The sequence below is a fragment of the Crocodylus siamensis genome, chromosome 1, assembly GCF_052110815.1.
Source record: "Crocodylus siamensis isolate JL-2025a chromosome 1, ASM5211081v1, whole genome shotgun sequence".
Lineage (NCBI taxonomy): Eukaryota > Metazoa > Chordata > Crocodylia > Crocodylidae > Crocodylus > Crocodylus siamensis.
In genome coordinates this window covers 423,925,637-423,945,654 of record NC_143395.1, presented here as the reverse complement: position 1 = coordinate 423,945,654, position 20,018 = coordinate 423,925,637, and the positions used below count along the sequence as shown (strand labels likewise).

The window sequence follows — 20,018 nt, the reverse complement described above, 5'->3', positions numbered from 1 at the left end:
GAATACTTTTTCCTCACAAAGTGCAGGTGCTTACAGATCACAAAAACCCAGGTGGCAACCTGCAGCCCAGAAAGTGGCACAAGAAGCAAGAGGGAAATCCCAGTTGTATGTAGAAAACCATAGGGGTTGGGTGTGCAAGTCAAAAGGGCCAACAGGTTGGAACAGGTAAAAGGTACAGAAACAACAGCATTGTGGTAATATTCCCTCAGCAGACCTTGCAAGTGTGGAGCCCAATTTGTCCCCTGGTTTGGGCACAAGGTCCCAAAACATTTGGGTCCTAGCTTTAGTCCGCACATCCCCCACACCTGAACAGCCTAACCAAGGGAACCAGCCAGGTGTGGGCATTCTGGACCATGGATCTCTCTATCTATACACACACACTACTCACACAAATGCACTGGCTGAAGTAGGCCTGACTGGTGAAAGTGTCCAACGCCCGAGCTCCTTATAGCAGCAGAACGTGACACGCCAGCCAGGTGACCCCCCCGCCAGGAGATGGACGGGGGAGATGGCTGCACAAGGCGGAGAAGAGTCCCGTCTCAGGCTGGAACAGCAAACCCCGAGCAAGATGTTAAACAAGCCCATAGCACGAGATGGCTCAAGATATTCAAGATATTTGTGGCATGTAATACGTCATTTGTTGGATCACTGTAGAAAAGGGAAATTAGAAAGCATGGGACCTTTGTACTGGCCTAGAGAGCCTACATGGTGTTGTGCTGATACCTTGTCACAGGCACACATGCAAGAACATCTAGTGTGTCAGGTCACGTTTGGGCTATGGCGTGTAGACAATAACCTTGCCCAAATCTTTGCCAGTTCTTTAAGATATGATTGGTGTTGGGATCTCCTGGCCATGACTATTTGACAGACCCACAGCTGCGGAGACTTCGCTACTGAGAACACATCATTAGCCCTCAGCGAGGACAGAGACGCCAACAGCCAGTACGAGAGCCGCACTTCTGCTGCTACTTTACTTTCCAGCAGGACAACTAGGTCCCCATATTTGTGCTTGTACAGTCAAGTCATAGAGTCATAGGGCACGTCTACACATGCAGTAATGGGCTTTTCCTGATGCATATTAAATTTAGTACCTCCAATATGAGTTTTGTTTAACCCAGTGTTAAAGACAGAGAGCAATTTGAAAGGGTTGCCTGTACAATTGGCATGCAAACAGCACAGAGGCAGACACTGGTGCATGCAAACATCACTCATTGAAGAGTACAGCCCCTGGAGCGTCCTTTAATCACAGACACACACTGGGCATCCAGCGGCCGGCAGCATGAGCTTGAACCCAAACCCGCCCTGCTCCAGAACGAGTGGTGTTTGCACGTCTCTTGTACAAACAACCCTGCCTGGGAGATCCTAGGGAGGTAGATGTGGGCTTTCCTCGGCATCGACAGTAGCCTCTTGCTGAGGCTCGGCACAACGTGAGACACCGCTTCAGAGGTGCCCTGAGTGTGGGTGCAGAAAGAGAGCGGGGGAGAGAGAGATGGGGGAAAAATACCCAAGCCAAAAGTGAACAGCTTCACTCCTTGTGTGATCAAAGAGAAGAATCACGCAAGCGTTTTCTAACTTGCCACATTCTCGGCTCCAGTTTGTAGGCAGGGAAGAGCGATCCACAATAGTTCCCCCACCCCTACCGTGTACAACTGAGAATTTCCAACTCACTGCCCCCCCTCCCCCCGTCCCCACTGCTCCACTGGGGGGTCTCTGCCATGCTGCTGGGGGCCCATTGCTCCACTGGGGGTCTCTGCTGCCCCCCCCCCACCATGGGGGTCTCTGCCACTCCCCTACATCACTGTGGGTATCCATCACTCCTCTGTCCTGCCAGGGGTTTCTGCTTGTCCCCTTCACCTTGCCCGGGAACCCCAATCTGTTCGGTCCTGCCCTGTATCAGTGGGAGGCTCTGGGAGTTTTTTCAGCTGTTTTTACTCCAGTACTATAGTATAGTATCATGTAGCCCCACTACAGAGCACTGTATGCACAAGCACTTTCAATCTGAAGAGTTCATTGAAAACATCCAGTCTGGGGCCTTTTCCTTTTGCCCACACCTGTTTCATCAACCAGTGCAGACACAACCTAAGCCCTTTGTTTTGTATACTGACACAGTAACACAGTTATTCATAAAACACGTTTAATGATCCCAACTGCTATAGAGACACCTGTAAATATTAACTGAGGGGCATGTATTCATGATTATGTTCCCATTTAGATCTTAACTCTTCTGTAGTCCCCTATATGAGATCTACAACCAACCCTTAAATTCAATAGGAAAATGAATACCTGCCATGCAAAAATTTCTCACCTTTTGACACTCAAAATCAGGAGCAGACAAACCAAAGTTCAGCAAACGGGCAGAAGGATGGCGAAGTCCAAGGCAGCAAGATAGACCACCAGAATGGGAGACAACGGAGGGAAAGTCACTACACCCACCCTGGGTCACGTGCTAGGGGAGGTCTTGGAGTCCAGTGACTACTTGTGTGCGAGTGGGATGAATGCAGCAGGGATGGCAGCCTCTGGTGATGGCATGAGACCTGCCAGGTTACACGCAGAGTGGTGCAGGGGTTTCTGTGAAAGTGCACCTCAAGTTTCTAAAAGCAAATTCAAAAAAGCAAATAAATGTAGAGTGAGGAGGGTGGCACTCAGTCCGTCTGCATGTGGAGCTTGGGGAACCCCGGCAGCGGGAGGTTCACCTTTGGGAACACCAGCTGCTCCACCAAAGCAGGATCCAAGCAGGTGCAGTGGGGTGCCCCAACATCCCCCGCAATGCTGAACACCCTCTCGCTTGGAGCACTGGTCGGTGGATAGGTAGCCACTGAGGCCTCCATGCTACCTACCTAATGGTGGGGTCTGGTGTCTGGACCCCAGCATTGAAGCCATGCCCTTGGCCCACATTGACAGCAGCTGTGGGGCGGAAATTAACTCGTGGGCTGAGCGCTGGCATGGGAAAGTGGATCCCCCTCTTCCACGTCCCCCCGCCTCTGCCCTTTTGCCTCCCTGACTCCGTTCACCAGCACCTCCCTCCAGTGACCGAGGGTTTTGCTGCTGCAGATCCTCCCCTTCACCCTCACGCCGCACATGCATGTAGACCGTACTGGACCGCAACAGATCCAGCTTTTTTTGAAGTCCTCCTTCAGCTGTGTCACCAGTGCCTGCACATCGGGCGACAGCGGCCTACCCCAGCCAGGAACATCGATCCCCTGGAACTTGTCTATTTATTCTCAAGCTCCTTCACTACGGGGATCACCTGGATAAGGAGGGCATCACCAGCACTGAGGCTCTCGGCAGCCTCGAGGAAGGGCTTGAGAACCACCAAGATCTGGGAGAGGGTATCCCACTCCGTTTTGTTAAGGGGGGCCACTGATCCCAATCTCCCCGACCAAGGCCATCTCATGGATGGCCTTCCATTGCTCAACCACCCTTTCCAGCATCAGGCATGTGGAGTGCCACCGAGTCTTCACATCCTGCATTTTGTGCTGCAGTATGTTCATCTCTGCCTGTTTGTCCCAAGGCAGCTTGCCTGCCTTGATGCTCCAGTGGAAGTAGCTCACCACCTTCCTGCATTTCAAAATAAGCTGGCTGGTAGTGACAGCGCTATCACCAGGGGCCCTGTCCCCCTCCAAGGCATCCCTGACTTCAAGGTGGAACTTGTGTGCCACACAGCAGATGGCAACAACGTTGGCATCATGCACTGCCTTGACCATATTGGCTCCATGGTCAGTCTCCCTTGCCATCTGGGACCCATCCATCATCTTGGCTTGAAGGAGTGCCCACCGACGGCCTGACTGGTCACACCAGTGCCCTGCGAGGGAGAGGTAGGCGTGATCTCCACCCCAGCTGCTCCGGATGTGGGAGGTGAAGTGCAAGGCTACCTGCGGCCCTGCCTCGCACAGCTCCTCCCTCAAGTACTTCCTGCATGCCTCATACAGGGAAGGCACCATCGCCCTGCTGAATGCGGTGCGTGCGGGCGCTTGGTACGATGGGGCCTGAACCCTGGACGCTCATCAAAGGAGAGGGGGAACTTGCGGCTCTCCCTCTGCCCACTCTCCCTCCCTTGCTGGAAGACCTGGCACCTGCCTTTGCAGCACACTTCATAAATGTTTGGTGTGTTGCAAAATGTGTGCGTGTATAACATATGTTGCACTTTCCTGCACACTGTCAGGGAAAATGCAGATTTCTTTTTGTGGGTGGGGAAGAATCAACGAGAACAAATAAGAGGATTTTGGGGAGAAGAATACATTGAAAGGAATGGATAGGGATAACAATGGGGATTGTAGGCGAGGATTGGATACAACTTACAAGAACAGAGCCTAGCTAACAAGAGACTACATAGCAAGCCAGAGCCTTTCAGATGCTGCTGGCCCAAGAGAGACAGCTCACAAAAGGCACAGATCACTTCAGAGACAGCTTGATATGTTGTTTCTATGTCCCTCCCCCAGAGCACTGATTGGAAGGGAACTCAGGGAAAGATCAGTCATTGGCCAGCTAATGATGTCAATTCCAAAGCAGCACCCCCCCCCGCCTTTTCTATATATGAAAGATCGCCCCACTCCCCTCCCTCTTCTCCGTTTCTGTTTCCTGCAAGCCTTCCGACTCTCTGAATCTATTTGGAGGCTTCCAATTCGATTTGGACCTTTTAACGGGTCTTCAGATTTGGAGATTCGGATGCCGAATCAAGCCGAATCTCCTCTGAATCGAATCGGCTACCAAAGCTTAGCATAGCCCTAGTAACTAACCCCTAGGATAGACCACCCACACCCTAGTACCCAACACCCTGACCCCCATTTGGACCCACCTCTGGCAGCAGGGGGAGAGTCAGGGTTGACCAGGCCATGGGTAGACATTTAACAAGTTACTGCACACGGGCTGGGGTCACAGCAACTATGGTGTCCAAGTCATCAGGCCAAGGGTTGAAGCAATATGGTGGTCAGGGTGGAAGGGAGAACAGAGCTGGGAGGTCCAAGTAGGGCAGGGGCAGAGGCAGGGACTGCAAGGCTGGGATCAAGTAGGACCAAGACAGAGGGAGGGCCGAGGAGCAACACACACGCAGCAAGTCCCCCAGGACAGCTTTTCTAGTCCCACTATCAGGGGATCCTGGTTCCTATAAGTTCCCCATGGTCACCTGACTCATCGATGTCATCATGGAGGGACCAAACTGGGCTGGGGCTGAGCATGACCAGCTGCCTGGTGGGGCTGAGCATTTAGCCCCTGCATGCTGCTGTAACTGCTCCATGTTTGAGTCCCTGTGGCGTTAACAGGGTAGGGCTGTGGCTTTATCCCCCAGCAGCTCCTTTAGCTGACCCCTACTTAAGACTGGCATCCCCGTTGCCTGCCCCAATGCCACCAAAATGAGCCTCCAGGAGGGATCTGTACCTTGGAAGGAGGAGCACACATGCATTTTTTCACTTGCTTGGGACATGCAGTCCACATTCTCCCCCTGTGCATATACCCCCTACCCCCAGTATACCCACCACAACAAGGAAGCATGGAGATAAGAAATTATATGCTCAGAAGCTACACCTGGTGGACAAACAAATTAACTGTCAATGATGACAGAACCTAAATCCCATTAGCATGACAGACATTACAAAATCAGTTGCAGAACCTGGTTCAACTGCATCTGGTTCAGTTAAACTACATCCATCCAGCTTTAGTTATCACGTGATGATTGGGCTCCTAACGAAGATGTAACCCCATGCACATGCGTCAGGATGATATCATGGTAGGGGTCTGCCACAGACCACCAGACCAGAAGGAAGTGGTGGATGAGGTTTTCTTCAAACAGCTACAGGAAGTTTCCCAGTCACAGGCCCTGGTTCTCATGGGGGACTTCAATCTCCCTGACATCTGTTGAAAGGGCAATACAGTAGTGCACAGGCAATTCAGGAAGTTTTTGGAGAGTACTGGGGAAAACTTCCTGGTGCAAGTACTGAAGCAGCCAACTAGGGGCTCTGCTTGACCTGCTGCATACAAACAGGGACAAATTGGTGGGGAATGTAGTAGTAGATGGCAAGTTGGGCAGCAAAGAACACAAAATAATTGAGTCCAAGATGCTGAGGAAAGGAGGATGGAGAGTAAAGACTTCAGAAAAGCAGACTTCAACTCACTCAGGGAACTCCTGGGCAGGATTCCCTGGGGAGCCAGTCTGATGGGGAGACGAGTCCAAGCTGTACTTTAAGGAAGCCTTACTGAGAGTGCAGGAACGAGCCATCCTGATGCACAGGAAGACTAGCAACTATGGCAGAAGACCAGCTAACTCTTCAGGAAACTAAATCATAAAAAGGATGCTTACAAATGGGAACTTGGACAAACTAGGAAGGAGAACAAGAGCACTGTCGGGCATGCAGGGGTGAAGTCAGGAAGGCCAAAGCAGAACTGGAGTTGCAGCTAGCAAAGGATGTGAAGGGGAAAAGGGTTTCTACAAGTATGTCGGTAGCAAGAGGAGGATCGGGGAAAGTGTGGGTCCCTTCCTGAATGGAGGGAAGCAACCTAGTGATAGAGGATGCAGAAAGGCTGCAGTGCCTTTTGCACCTCAGTCTTCACAGGCAAGGGCAGCTCCCAGTCTATTGTACTGGGCTGCACAGTTTGGGGAGGAGGTGAGCAGCTTCAGAGGTGAAAGAACAACTTAGGGACTATTTAGAAAACCTGGATGCATACAAGTCCATGTGGCCAGATGGGATGCACCCGAGGGTGCTGAGGGAGTTGGCTGGTGTGATTGCAGTGCCCCTTGCCATCATCTTTGAAAACACATGGCAATTAGGAGAGGTCCCGGATGACTGGAAAAGGGTAAACATGGAGCCCATATTTAAGAAAGGGAAAAAGGAGGATCCAGGGAACTACAGACCAGCCAGCCTCACCTCAGCCCCTGGAAAAATCATGGAGCAGATCCTCAAGGAGACCGGTGGATGTGGTACGCCTTGATTTTAGCAATGTTTTTGATACAGTCTCCCTCAACATTCTTCCAGGCAAGCTAGGGAAGTACGGCCTGGATGAATGGACTGCAGAGTGTATAGAAAACTGGCTGGAGCATCAATCTCAGAGGGTATTAATCAATGGTTTGATGTGTAGTTTTCTAATATGTAACTGTGATAGGGGCACATCCTGAGGCTGACATCTGCGTCAGCCTACCCACCTGTCTTGGGCAGTCTGCCCCCTGTCTCGCCTGCCATGCCTTGTTAGTAAATAATTAAGTTGTTCATTAAGCAGGAAACTGTGCTTCATGCACCCAGCTGTACTGGACAGTGCATACAGACTCTGACCTCCCCTGCACATGTCCCATGCCTCGCAGGTGTTACTACTGTCACCAACTCTATACACACCTGGTGTTGCTCCCCCTGGTTCCTGTCTCTCTGCAACACGTAGGCACCGAGTTCTCGGCTGACTGGCTTTGTGTGTCTTTCTCTCGGATGCCTAGCTCACTGCCTGTCTCCTGGGCATCTGATCCTGCACGCCCTTAGCTGCATCCCTCTGGTGCTATGAGGCTCACTGCACCCCTGTGGCTGCGCTCCTCTGGTACTATGCTTGCTGTTCCTGACACTGGGCTCTACCAAATCATATGCCTTCTCTCTCCAGGCACGAATGAGGCCTCCAAACCTCCCCTTTTAGCCTCATCCCAATCCTCTGGGATAAACATGAACACAAGCACAAGCCCCTAGGCTATAACTTAAAATACTAGTAATAATAACAGTGCTATGCCTCTTTAAGGGGACAAACGTGCACTCAGAGTAACATACCCCTATTGTAGGTACCTGGGAGACTCACTGTAGTCATGTAGCACCTGGATAGCAGAGCAAGCTGTACTGGGAGAGTTAGGCATGCAGCACCAGGTCTCAGGTAGTTTCAGCTTCAGCAGGCAGGAGCTCCTTCCCTGTCAGTTGACAGAGAGAGTGTGTGTCTACTAGCTATAGCCTGGGCTTATATATCCCAGAAACCTGCCTCCTGCCGGTCAGGTGATGTCGGCAGGTGTGGCCAATTACTTCCTTAAACTGCTACCCAGGCAACTTACAGCAAGGGAGCCTCTAGAGCTCCCTGGCCAGGCTTCTTCAGCCTTAAGGCACATATTAGTGCCCTGGTACAGTAACTTTTTCCCATGTCTAGACCCCAGCTCATACACTGTTTGAAAGTCACAGGGGAAGAAGCTTCTTCTGGTTGAATGCCTGAGACATATGCAAATATTGCAGGTTTTTCTGATCTGTACTTGGTGCCACACTTTTTCAAAGTAGTATCACCACTTCGGAAGAGCCACTCTCGTGCCCATGAGCTCACAGGTCAGGAGCTCCAGGTTTGGTTCTGCCACGGAGATTACAGGAACAGAAGATGAGGGATTCAGATTGTGGCCTAGGCCCTGCCATTGGGAGAGCACCGTACTTATTGTGGTGTTAGATGCATCTATTACTACCATGAATGCAAAGGCTGGGTCTGGATGAACTAGGACAGGGGCAGAGGTGAAGTCCCATTTCAGATATTCAGAGGCTCACTAGGTTTCCATCGACCAGTAAAACCAGAGGTTTTGACACAGTAGGATGGTGAGAGGGCAAATCACATGAGCAAAGTTAGCAATAAACCCAACACAGGCTACGTGGGATGTTTCATAGTTGGTAGGGTCAGAAGGGACCTAAGCAGATCATCTAGTCCAACCCCCTGCCATGGGCAGAAAAGGATGCTGGGGTCAAATAACCCCAGCTAGGTGGCTGTCTAGCCTCCTTTTGAAGACCCCCAGGGTAGGGGCAAGCACCACTTCCCTTGGAAGTTGGTTCCAGATCCTAGCCGCCCTGACAGTGAAGTAGTGCATCCTGATATCTAGACTGAACCTACTCTCAACTTATGGCTGTTGTTCCTTGTTACTCCTGGTAATGCTTGGAGGAACACGGACTCTCCCAATGCCTGCTAGTCCCCCTTGGCAAGTTTATAGGTGGCCACCAGATCCCCTCTCAGCCTTCTCTTCTGGAGGCTGAACAGGTTCAGGTCCTGTAGCCTCTCCTCATAGGGCCTGCCCAGCTGCCCCCTGATCATATGAGCGGCCTCCTCTGGACGCTCTCCATGTTGTCCACATCCCTTCTGAAGTGCGGCGCCCAGAACCGGATGCAGTACTCCAGCTGCGGCCTGACCAGTGCTGCATAGAGAGGGAGGATCACCTCCCTGGACCTGCTCGAGATGCATCCGTGGATGCATGACAAGGTGCGGTTGGCCTTCCTGACTGCGTCCCCACACTGCCGGCCCATGTTCATCTTGATGTCAATGATGACTCCAAGATCCTTTTCCGCTTCTGTACTGACAAGAAGGGAGTTCCCCAGCCTGTAGGTCTCCTGCTGGTTCTTCCTCCCCGGGTGCAACACCTTGCACTTGTCCATATTGAAACCCATCCTTTTCTTATCCGCCCACCTCTGTAACCTGTCGAAATCTAGTTGTACCCTGTCCCTCTCTTCTAGCATGCTCATGTCTCCCTACATCTTAGTGCCATGGGAAACTGGGCTCTAAATAATCATCTCCAACTTCACCTTGATCAGCAGCCCTTTGGGTCTCTGGAAACTGAACCAAAGGGAGAAGAATTAAAAGGAAAGATTGACTGGCTCTGTCCCTCCCCGTGCATATGCCATCATCCATATGGGAATTGTAGCCCAACATGGCTGTAGCTATGGGGGAAGTGGAGTCCTCACCTCATTAGCAGGTTCCTAGCTAGACTTTCCCATGTTTCCAGTCACTTGCTGGAGGTGCTGCAGAAGAGATGCAGTCATTTGGCCATTCCCTTTGCAGAAAGGGAAGCTGGAAAAATCCCTACATGGGGCCTGATCCGGTTTGTCTAGGAGGGACCTTGGTGGACTTAGGTGCCTCATTGTGCTCCTATTCAACCCTGCTCAGGGCCCTGAACACAAGCATTTATACATCTATGTGTGTAACACACCATCCACCTCTCTATCAGGCTGTGTCACAAAACCAGGAGGCAGGCTCTGAACTCAGGCCTTGTGAAGACGCAACTGAGGCTCACTCAAAAGTCACCAGGTTATTTCCTTAAACACTGTAATACAGGAAAAGTGGGGCTGGATTTATACACTGGGAGGGATCAGCAGAGAGGACAATTACGGGCAAGAGGAATGAAAAAGTATGTATGTTCAGTGGTGGGTTGTTAGCCACTTGGAGTTGCCCCTACAGGACAACCATGGAGCCAAAGGGCTTTGGCACCCGCAAAGAACCATCAAAATTCATCATGCGAGATTACAACATGCTGCATTTCATGCAGAGCATGTCCTCATGCTTTCCCCACCCTGCACAGGCTGCACCTCCTTCACCCTGCCTACCTCATTTCACCCAGAAAAGGGACTCAACTCCCTCCGCGCAGGAGGTCCCTTCAAACCCCCCCGGATGGCATCCTTGCAGTACAGCAGGACATGGGATCAATGCCTCATGTGTGGCCAACTCCAGCTCCCCAGGGTTAGCTACAACCCCTGCAGTATGGTGAATCATCTGGAAAGAGAAGGGGCTGGGAAATCAGAGATCAGCTCTGGAATGGTTCGAGGCCCTGCTTTATTCCCATCTCACTGCCATGCAGCGTACACAGCTCTGGAAAGCTTGGGACCAGGAGGGAGGACGATATTGGAAGACAGCCCAGGACAGACCCTAGGTATTATATGCAGCCAGCTGTCCTGGGGAGGGCACCTATAGTGAAGGCACTTCTTCAGCATCTGGGCAGATGTATGCCTTTGGTGTTTCCTGCTCAACCATCATCACCAAGCAAACCTTGAGGGCCAGGATCCGTGTCCTTGAGGTTCTGCAGTGCCCTCCAAGGGCCGAAGGCTGGGTGACACCTTTCTGCACTCCACCAACATAAGGCTTCTTGCCTGAATGCAGACACTGCGAGGCACTGAGCCGGTGGGCATCTGCAAACCCTTCCTGCATTGCTGGCAGGATTATGGAGGCTCCTGGGTGTGGATGTACTGGTTCTGGGTTACATTGGAGGAGTGACTGAAACTCTTTCCACGCACAGAGCTCTTCGCCCTTGTGTGGACACGGTGGCGCTGGGCAAGGTAGTCAGATCGGGTGAACCTCTTCCCACACTCAGCGCACTGATATGGCTTCTCCCCTGTGTGGATGCGCTGGTGCTTGGCCAAGTTGGAGGAGCAAGTGAACCTCTTCCCACACACCGAGCACTGATGTGGTTTCTCCCCTGTGTGGACATGGCGGTGCAGGGCCAGAGCGCTAGACTGAGTAAATGTCTTGCCACACACTGAGCACTGATGTGGCTTCTCCCCTGTGTGGATACGGTGGTGTTTGGCCAGGTTGGCAGAGTGGGCAAACCTCTTCCCACACACTGAGCACTGATGTGGCTTCTCCCCTGTGTGAATGAGCTGGTGTTCAGCCAGGTGGCTGGATTTGATGAATTTCTTCCCGCACTCAGAGCAATGATGTAGCTTCTCTCCTGTGTGGATGCGCTGGTGTTTGGTCAGGGTGGCAGAGTGGGTGAACCTCTTGCCACACTCAGAGCACTGATGCGGCTTCTCCCCTGTGTGGATGAGCTGGTGCTGGGCCATGGAGCTGGACTGAGTGAATCTCTTCCCACACACTGAGCACTGATGTGGCTTCTCTCCTGTGTGGATATGGCGGTGTCTGGCCAGGGTTTTAGATTCAGTGAATCTCTTCCCACACTCAGGGCACTGATGTAGCTTCTCCCCTGTGTGGATACGGCGGTGTTTGGCCAAGGTGTCAGAGTGGCTGAATCTCTTCCCACACTCAGAGCACTGATGTGGCTTCTCCCCTGTGTGGATGCGCTGATGCTCGGCCATGGAGCCGGATCTCCTGAATCTCTTCCCACACACCAAGCATTGATGTGGTTTCTCCTCTGTGTGGATGCGCTGGTGCCGGGTCATGGCGTCGGATCTTGTGAATCTCTTCCCACACACCGAGCACTGATGCGGTTTCACCTCTGTGTGGATGAGCTGGTGCTGGGCCATGGAGTCGGATCTCCTGAATCTCATCCCACACAGTGAGCACTGGTGGGGCTTCTCCCCCATGTGGGTACGGTAGTGGTGAGCCAGGGACCCAGAGTGGGAGAATGTCTTCCCACACTCAGAGCACTCATGTGGCTTCTCCCCGGTGTGGATGCGCTGGTGCCGGGTCAGGCAGTCGGATCTCCTGAATCTCTTCCCACACTCAAAGCATTCATGTGGTTTCTCCCCTGTGTGGATGCGCTTGTGCTGGGCCAGGGACCCATACTGGGTAAATCTCTTCCCACACACACAGCACTGATGTGGTTTCTCTCCTGTGTGGATACATTGGTGCTTAGCCAGGTGGGAAGGGCAGGTAAACTTCTTCCCACACTCAAGACACTGACGTGGTTTGTCCCTGATGTGGATGTGCTGGTGTCCGGGCAGGCTGGAGGAGTGGGCAAAGCTTTTCCCACACACCGAGCACTGATGTGGCTTCTCCCCTGAGTGCACGTGACTGTGCCTGGCCAGGTCGGAGGGCTGCTTGAAGCTCTTTCCACACTCAGTGCACTGGCGTTGCAGCTGCCCGCTCTGCGCACACTGGTGCTGGGACAGGTCATGTTGGCTGGCAAAGCTCTTCCTGCACTCCGTGCAGCGGTGTGTCTTCCTCCCCAAATGGATGTGCTGGTGCTGAGCCAGGGAGGAGAAATCGATGAAGGTCTTACCACACGGGACACAGTAGTACTGATGCTTCTCTCTCTGCACAGGTTGGTGCTTGACCAGTCCCGAGCTGCACACATAGCCTTCCTCAGGAGGCTGCTGCTCACCTTGGGAAGGAAACCAGGCACCTCCTATGGGGGGAAGAAAAACTCCACGTTAGTCTCTGCATTGCCGGAGTGGCTTCATGCTCTAACAGGCTGAGAAGCAGACTAGAGGCAGAAAGAAAACGGCTCTCTAGGGGCTGCCTTATTGCACACAACTGGTAGGTACAGGGGGAAGATGATGCCGAGCCCTCCACCTGATGGGGCCGGCACGCCCCAGAAACCAAAGGGCATTGGTGAGACTGCTCTCCAGTGCTCGCCCTTGATCTCTGGCAGTGCTGAGAGCAGCATCTGGCTACAGGGGTGAACAGCCTCACGATGACTTTCTGGGCTTCGTCAGCAGGCGTGGGGAGCCCGGGCTCACACTGGCCCCGCTGCTTCCGTCCTTCACACGAGGGCTGCTTCTGCTTGGTGGAAGAAGACCATAGTTTTCCTCCTTCATCCCTCCAAGAAATATTTTGTAAAGGGAGGATTTAGAGCAGGGGCTGTCTCTTGGCAAAGCAGCAGGGCTCTGCTTCCAACCTCTTCCAAGGAATGGGCTTGGGACAGGGATGAGCTATGGAGGTGTCCTCTGCTGACAAGTCCCAGATGACCTCCAAGTCACTGAAGTCTGCAGCGGGGAAAATGCCTTGGCATTACCTGCACATGGACACTGTGCCAAGTCTCACGGCCTGTGACACTCATGACCCCCAGGATGAAAGAGGAAGGGGAAGAGTCTGGTTCAAACACCACACACCCCACAAAACCTGAGACTTGGATATAACACTTCCAGTGTTCCCAGGTAACCTGACCAGGAGAAACCAGGGATAGCTGCAGGCTCTCTCCTATCCAGCAATAATGGCTGCAAAGAGCTTGTGCCAACCAGGTAGATTTCCAGGGGGGACTGCAAAACCCATCATGCCCTGGGAAAGGGTGATGTACAGCTATGGCTAACTTGGGCTTGGCAATCAAGTCTTACATCGCGGACTGAGGATGGGAACGGAAGGTCCTGGTACCCCAAGGAAACCAGATCTGTGCCTGAAGAAGACGACAACAAACGGACAGCTGCTTGTCTCCATAGCTTTCACTTCGTGGAGTGGAAACACCACCTGCCTGCACACGTCGCAGCATAAGCTATGCGAGGTCAGCCCCCGCAAGGGCAGCACTGGGCAGCTCTGCAGTTTCCAACCCCCGTCACTCGGGGCAAGGAACATTTCTGGGAGGGGGAGCTGGGGAGATGGGATCGCCACAACTCACCTGCAGCCAGGTCCTCCCGCCTTGAGATTTCCTCTTTAGCACAGACCCAGAGCTCCCCCTGTCCTTGCTGGAGACGGCAGATTAAGTCAGGGGTGGGACCTCGGTATCCTGTTTGGGGCAGGGGTTAGAGGGTTAGCGAGTGGGTACTGCATGCAGAATAACCAGTCACAATGCAATCAACTCATGGATTCTCCTAGGGCCTTGGAGGAAAAAGGAGGGTGGATGTTTTGGGTGAAAGGGAAGACACTGGAGGGAGAAGCCTTCGATATATGATGGTCCGTGTCACCCAGGTAGTGGAGGGATGGCTGTAGGCAACAAAGCACCAACCGCTCGGAGGCAGAAAAGGCTATGAAACCAACGGTCTCCAGGGATGGGGGGGAGGGTGCAGGAGGACGGAGAGACTTCCTTTGGAGAGGACCCCCAACAAGAAAGTTCAGGCCAAGGATGCAAGGAGGTGTCATGACAGAGCCCCCAGGGCAGGTAAAGAAAAGCAGGACAGGTACACCGATACATCGGTCCGATATCGGATCAACACCGATATAAACAAAATGATCTATATCGGAAGTCAGCCTCAAGCAGCCAATAATTTGGCTGATAAAGGGTCAGTGCTGAGCGCAGCCGGAGCGCAGCACATAGGCAGTGAGGAGCACGGCCGGCAGCGTGGAGAGCGGCCAGCTGGTCCATCTGGTTTCCTGGAAGGGGAGGGGTGGGCGGAAGGGGAATGGGGGCGGATGATGAAAGCCCCCACAGTGCTGGAAGCAGTGATGCCGGGGCTGGGGAAAGCGCTGCCTAGTCGGGGTGGAGTGAGCGGGGGCAGAGCCACAGCTTGTCCGGGGGGCCAGGGGAGGGGAAGTCTGCTTCCAGCGCTGTGCACTGCTCATTCGCCGGCTCATCCGGCGGCTCCCATTGCTGCTCCTGCTGCTCATCCAGGAAGGCACGTGGGGCAAGCTGGGGCTTTATAGGGCTATTCCCAGCAGAGCCTGAGCCAGACTGGGCACCGAGGGCAGCACCAGTGGAAGGGGGGAACAGGGTGGAGGGCTGCAGCCAACCCAAAATTGGGGAGGAAAGGGAAGGAATGGACAAATCCTCCAGACTCTTGAAACAGACAGTGGAGGAAAACAGTCTGCAAGATCTGGAGAGAAGGGGGTCAGAAAAGCGGCCCAGAGGATTTGTGGTAGAAGAAGCCCTTCCCTAAGGAAATCCTTTGGGGGAAGGCGCTGGGAAGGCAAAGGGAGACCACGCTGCTAAGTGACACGAATGGGGAAGACTCAGGGGAAGGCGGCTGGGTGAAAGGGAGGAGATATCAGTGTGAAACGTGGGAGGCCGGATCCCCCACACAGCAGTGGGCAGGATGTGGGGTTCAACCCCCGGACATGAGGAGGAGGCAGTTGAAAAACAAGGAGACAAGAAGAAATGTTGGAGCTCACAAGGCTGCAGGGAGAGGCGAGGAGCAGAGCCTTACCCAGGGAAACGAGGGCTCGGTAATTCCTCAGCATCTGGTCCCGGTAAAGCTCCTTGCCTTCATCATCCAGCAGCTCCCACTCCTCCCGTGTGAAATACACTGCCACGTCCGCAAACACCGCTGGGAGCTGCGGGCACAAGCGTTGCACCATCAGTGTCTCCTGCCCCAGCTGCCCCCAGCCCCATCTGCACTCACTCTGCACTACAGCTGTCTCCCACCTTGGCCCTGCCAGGGAGGGAGCAAAACTTCCCATCACTCTGCAGATGTGGGATGTGGATGCAGCCGTGGACACAGGAGCTCATGTGTCTGCCCTGGCCCAGCTCATCCCCTGCCATTTCCTTGCTTCGTGGAGGCAGCCCAGGCAGCCTGGTTCGAGGCAGGGACCCTGCCCCATGGACTCTGCCCAGGCCTTCCCGTGCCAGCACCCCTGGACATGGGTGCTGGGCAGCGAGCTCCGGCTCGTGCCAGCTTGGTTCGTCTGCACCTCCGTCACCCCGCTCCCCAAACTCTTCCCTGCGCCCCTGGCTCTGCCCCAGCTGCGCTCCCACCCCCGCTGCACCTGGGGCCCTGCTCACCTCCAGGCTCTCCCTTGCCTGCCACGGGCTGCCCTGCCCCTTCTGCCCTGGGCCCGGCTCCGGGGGCAGGGAGCCCCTCTCTCCCAGGCTGCCCGCGCAAGTCCTCTGCAGCTCCAGGCGCGCGGGCCTGTCCTCACCAGGCTGCTGCTCGGCTCTGCTCAGCGTCCCAGCACCTGCGCGGGGGAAGAGCGGGCGCAGGTGAGCCCTGGCGCTGCGGGAGGGGACAGCCCTGCTGGGTTCCTGCCCTGGCCTGGCACCACGGCAGCCGGAGGCCTCAGGGCAGGGCACACAAGCGAGAAGGACAACTCCGAGCCCCACGCCTCCTGCTAATGGACCCCCACAGCCCCGTGACTCTGCCCCAGCACGGGGTGGGATCACGGCGCTGCAGCAGGGCCCAGCTAGCAGGGCCATCTCTCCCTGGGAGACAAGCTGCAGGGACCTTGGTGCTGCGTCACGTCCAGCTTGTACGGGCAGGGCACGGGAAACGCGAGGCCTGTGGCATGGACAGGGCGGCCAGGGGCGCGGGGAGGACAGGAACAGCCGATCTCCTGCGGCTCGGACCCCACCGAAGGTCCTGGCAGAGACCCCTCCGCAGACGCACGGTGCCCGCTCCTGCTGCAAGGGGCCAAGCCGGGGAAGGGCCTGGTCCGGGGCACCGGCCCGAGGAGCTTTCGCCTGCTGACGGCTCCCAGGCCTCTGCTCCGGGCAGTCGGCAGCAGGACAGAGGCCTGGCGTGAGCTGGACCTGAACCCAGCAGGTATCCCTGGGGAATCCCATTTCCCAACACCCGCCCCAGCCCCTGCGTGAGCACAGAGGGCTCCCGGGGCATGAGAAAGGAGGTAGGGGGCACTGACGGTGGGAACATGGATTAGACCCTTGACTGTTCCCATGGCAGCTTGACAAGCCCCCAGGACAAAGGCTCTGTGCCGGGTGCTGCACACGTGCAGGGAGAAAGAGCAGGGCCAGCCTGGGACCTGCCACCATAGACCACAGCTCTGGGCCACCTTGGCCACGGGCTTACAAATACCACAGCCCTGTTGCAGCCGGGGCAGACACTTGAGCCGCTCCCCCCACACATGGGACAGCCCCATAGGCACCCGGACCCCTGCCCTGATCTGTGTCCGGCCCCGTACCTGATGGCTGCTGGGGTGGGGACTCCTCTCTGGGGACACAAGGTGGCTTGTCCTGAGCCCCTGGGGCGTCCTTCCGTCCTCCCTTCTCCACAGCCATGTCCGCGTCATGGGCCTTCGGCCACTGCGACCAGGACTCGGCAGGTCCCTGCAGTGCCCCGCTGGGCTGCACCTCGTGTGAGCACGTCTCCTGCGCCATCACCTGGCTGGACCTGGGGACCACATCCATGTGTCACGGGGGCTGGGACGGGGGAGACTGGCTGGCAGGGAACAGATGCATGGAGGTAGAGACAGCAGCACACAGGATCAGGGGGAAATGCTGGACTTTGGGGCTTTTCTCCCCATGCCTGCCCCAGCTGATACCTGTGGGCCAGGCCGGCTCTGGCACAGGTCTCCACACTATACCTGTGATGACCCAGTAGGGGGTGCTACTACACAGAGCCAGCCAGCTCACTGTGGCACCCGAAAACCACGCTTCGGGAGCCTGCTCAGGGGTGCCTACAGCCGGTCGCCCCCACTCCTAGAGAACTCCTGCAGGTCTGGGGTAACACTGCCACCACCCGGGCATTAGTCTGTGTTACGGCCCTGTGCAGCCTGCAGCACACAGACCCTGCCACCCTTGGGGATGTTTGTCACAGTATATTTCAGGGTGCTACTTTCAGCATGAACCATTCAAAGGTATATGATGTGGCAGGGCAGTAGTGGGTGCTCCTGGGCCAAGCCACCCGCCCAGCTCCAAGTCCCACCCTGGGGGTGCCTCCTGTGTGGCCAACCGCCTTCCAAGGGCACAGCTGCAAGCTTGGGGGTACTGCCGCCGCCACCCAGGAGTCCTGGTCTCTCCACAGCCCTGTGCCCCCTGGGATGCACAGGCCTTATAGACCCCACTGCGAAGACTGGGGGTGCTTCCCCCGGCCTGAAGCACAAAAAGCAGCCGCCCTTAGTCAGCCGGACCAAGGGGACCCTCATCCCTCTCCGAGTCAGTCCACCACGGCCGGTACTGCGGAGACCTTTACCGGCTACAGAAGCAAGGCTTGGGGAAAGGAGGCAGGATGGAGTAACCCCAGAGGAAACTGCGGCTGGGCAGCCTTTGATCCTGCATCTCCTTCCCGGCAAGCTGTGATCTAGACAGGTCTCCAGCAGGTCACTCACGAGTTCATCCGGAGGCTGAGCGAGCTGCCCCCGCGGGCAGGCACTTCACAGCCGGCCAGGGAGCTTCCAGAGGCACCCCCACCTCCCCCAAGGGGGGCTCTCCAATCACTCTTCATGACCTCATCACTAAGTTCCCACCAGAAGCAGCTCCATTGGCTGCAGCCCAGTGCTCTCTCATGACATCACCTTTCCAGGTCCAATCAAGGCAGGTGTTGGATGCCAGCCAATCGGTTTAAACAGCAGCCTGGGCACCTCTGGGAGTCCGGCCCGGCCCCGAGCCATGAGGTCAGCGCCCGAACAACGGGGCTTCGGGTAACCCGGGGCAACCAGGTTGACAGACAGGCGAGAAGGGGTCACCTGACCTGCGCCCTGAGGTGGGACACCTGAGCCCCAGGGAGCGCCCCCCCGCGGGCAGGGCGGTGGCTGCCCCGTGCCGGGCACGCGGGGGGGGGGGTCTTCACAGCCCCGGCTCCCTGCTCCTGGGCCGGGGGCACGGACTGCGCGAGCCCCGCCCCCTCCGGGGGCGCCCCGGCCCGGCCCTGCCGACTGGGCCGCGGCCCTCAGGGACCCCGCCCCGCCCCGCTAGCCCAGAGGCCCCGCCCTGCTGCCCCCCCCCGGGCAGTGGCCAAGTCTCGCGAGAAAAAACAAAGCGGCCGGTTTCAAAAACAAGCCCGCCCCGTTTCACTGGGGGGGGGTGAAGTGAAGCCCCTCCTCCCCCGGCCCGGGAGCGCGGCACGGCGGGGGTAGAGCGCAGCCCCGGAGGCGGGGGGACGCCGGGGAGGGGACCCCGCAGCCCCCCGCTCTCTGCCGGCTGTGCGCCCTGGTGGGAGCCGCTGGCCGGGGGGCTCCTGTGGGGGAGGCGCTGGAGCAGCCGGGGGCCGGGGTGTCTCAGCACGGGGGAAGGGACCCCGGAGGTCTCCAGGCAGCGGCTGCGGGCCGGACAGGCCCTGGTGCCAGGCCGAGGGCCCCGCGGCGGCGCCCCGGGGGGAGCCGGTGCCAGGCCGAGGGGCCCGCGGCGGCGCCCCGGGGGGAGCCGGTGCCAGGCCGAGGGCCCCGCGGCGGCGCCCCGGGGGGAGCCGGTGCCAGGCCGAGGGGCCCGCGGCGGCACCCCGGGGGGAGCCGGTGCCACGCCGAGGGGCCCGCGGCGGCGCCCCGGGGGAGCCGGGCTGGCGCCAGGGCGCTGGGATGAGGCTCCCATTGGGTGGGAAGTTACTTTAGTTGCAAGCACAGTGAGAAAGTCATCATTTCCTGTGCCCTGGTGATGAACTACCCTCTCCCAGAAAAATGTTTCATCGACATCCGTCGTTCTGGATTCTTGTCACTGCCCCAAGTCCTTGCATTAAACCTTCAGTCAGAGCAAGCTCATTTCTATTCTTGGCCTGGATTTACACTGGTAAGTGGGAGTGTTATCCATGCAGAAGTGTGTCTACAGTCTCAGGTTTGGTACCTTGAAAATAGTAATGGCTTCATCTTTCTGCCTTGTGGTACGTCACAGATCACTGCATCTGCACCCCTGTCCCTGGTGACTGTTAGTTTTACACCTTTTTATACTTCCAAGAGGTGGGTGCTTTGTTTCCTAGGACCATCCCACCACTACCGGGGTGACACGGGCCATCATCTATTGAAGGCTTCTCCCTGCAGTGCCTTCCCTTTCATCCGAAATGTCTACCTTCCAGGCCCCAGGAGAAGCCATGAGTTGATTGCATCCCGGTTGGTTATTCTGCATG

At 56.1% G+C, this 20,018-nt stretch overlaps 1 protein-coding gene across 1 annotated transcript; it reads right to left on the bottom strand.

Annotated features, from left to right (window-relative positions):
- Positions 1-10,492: 10,492 nt before the first annotated feature.
- Positions 10,493-18,435, bottom strand: LOC149875709 (uncharacterized). The gene is made up of 6 exons (XM_090031064.1): positions 18,292-18,435; positions 17,146-17,354; positions 16,013-16,185; positions 15,438-15,564; positions 13,976-14,083; positions 10,493-12,769 (listed from the first exon to the last, which is right to left on the bottom strand). The coding sequence occupies exons 1-6, from the start codon at positions 18,405-18,407 to the stop codon at positions 10,905-10,907; spliced, it is 2,598 nt and encodes an 865-aa protein (XP_089887190.1). The 5' UTR covers positions 18,408-18,435; the 3' UTR covers positions 10,493-10,904.
- Between the last annotated feature and the right edge of the window lie 1,583 nt (positions 18,436-20,018).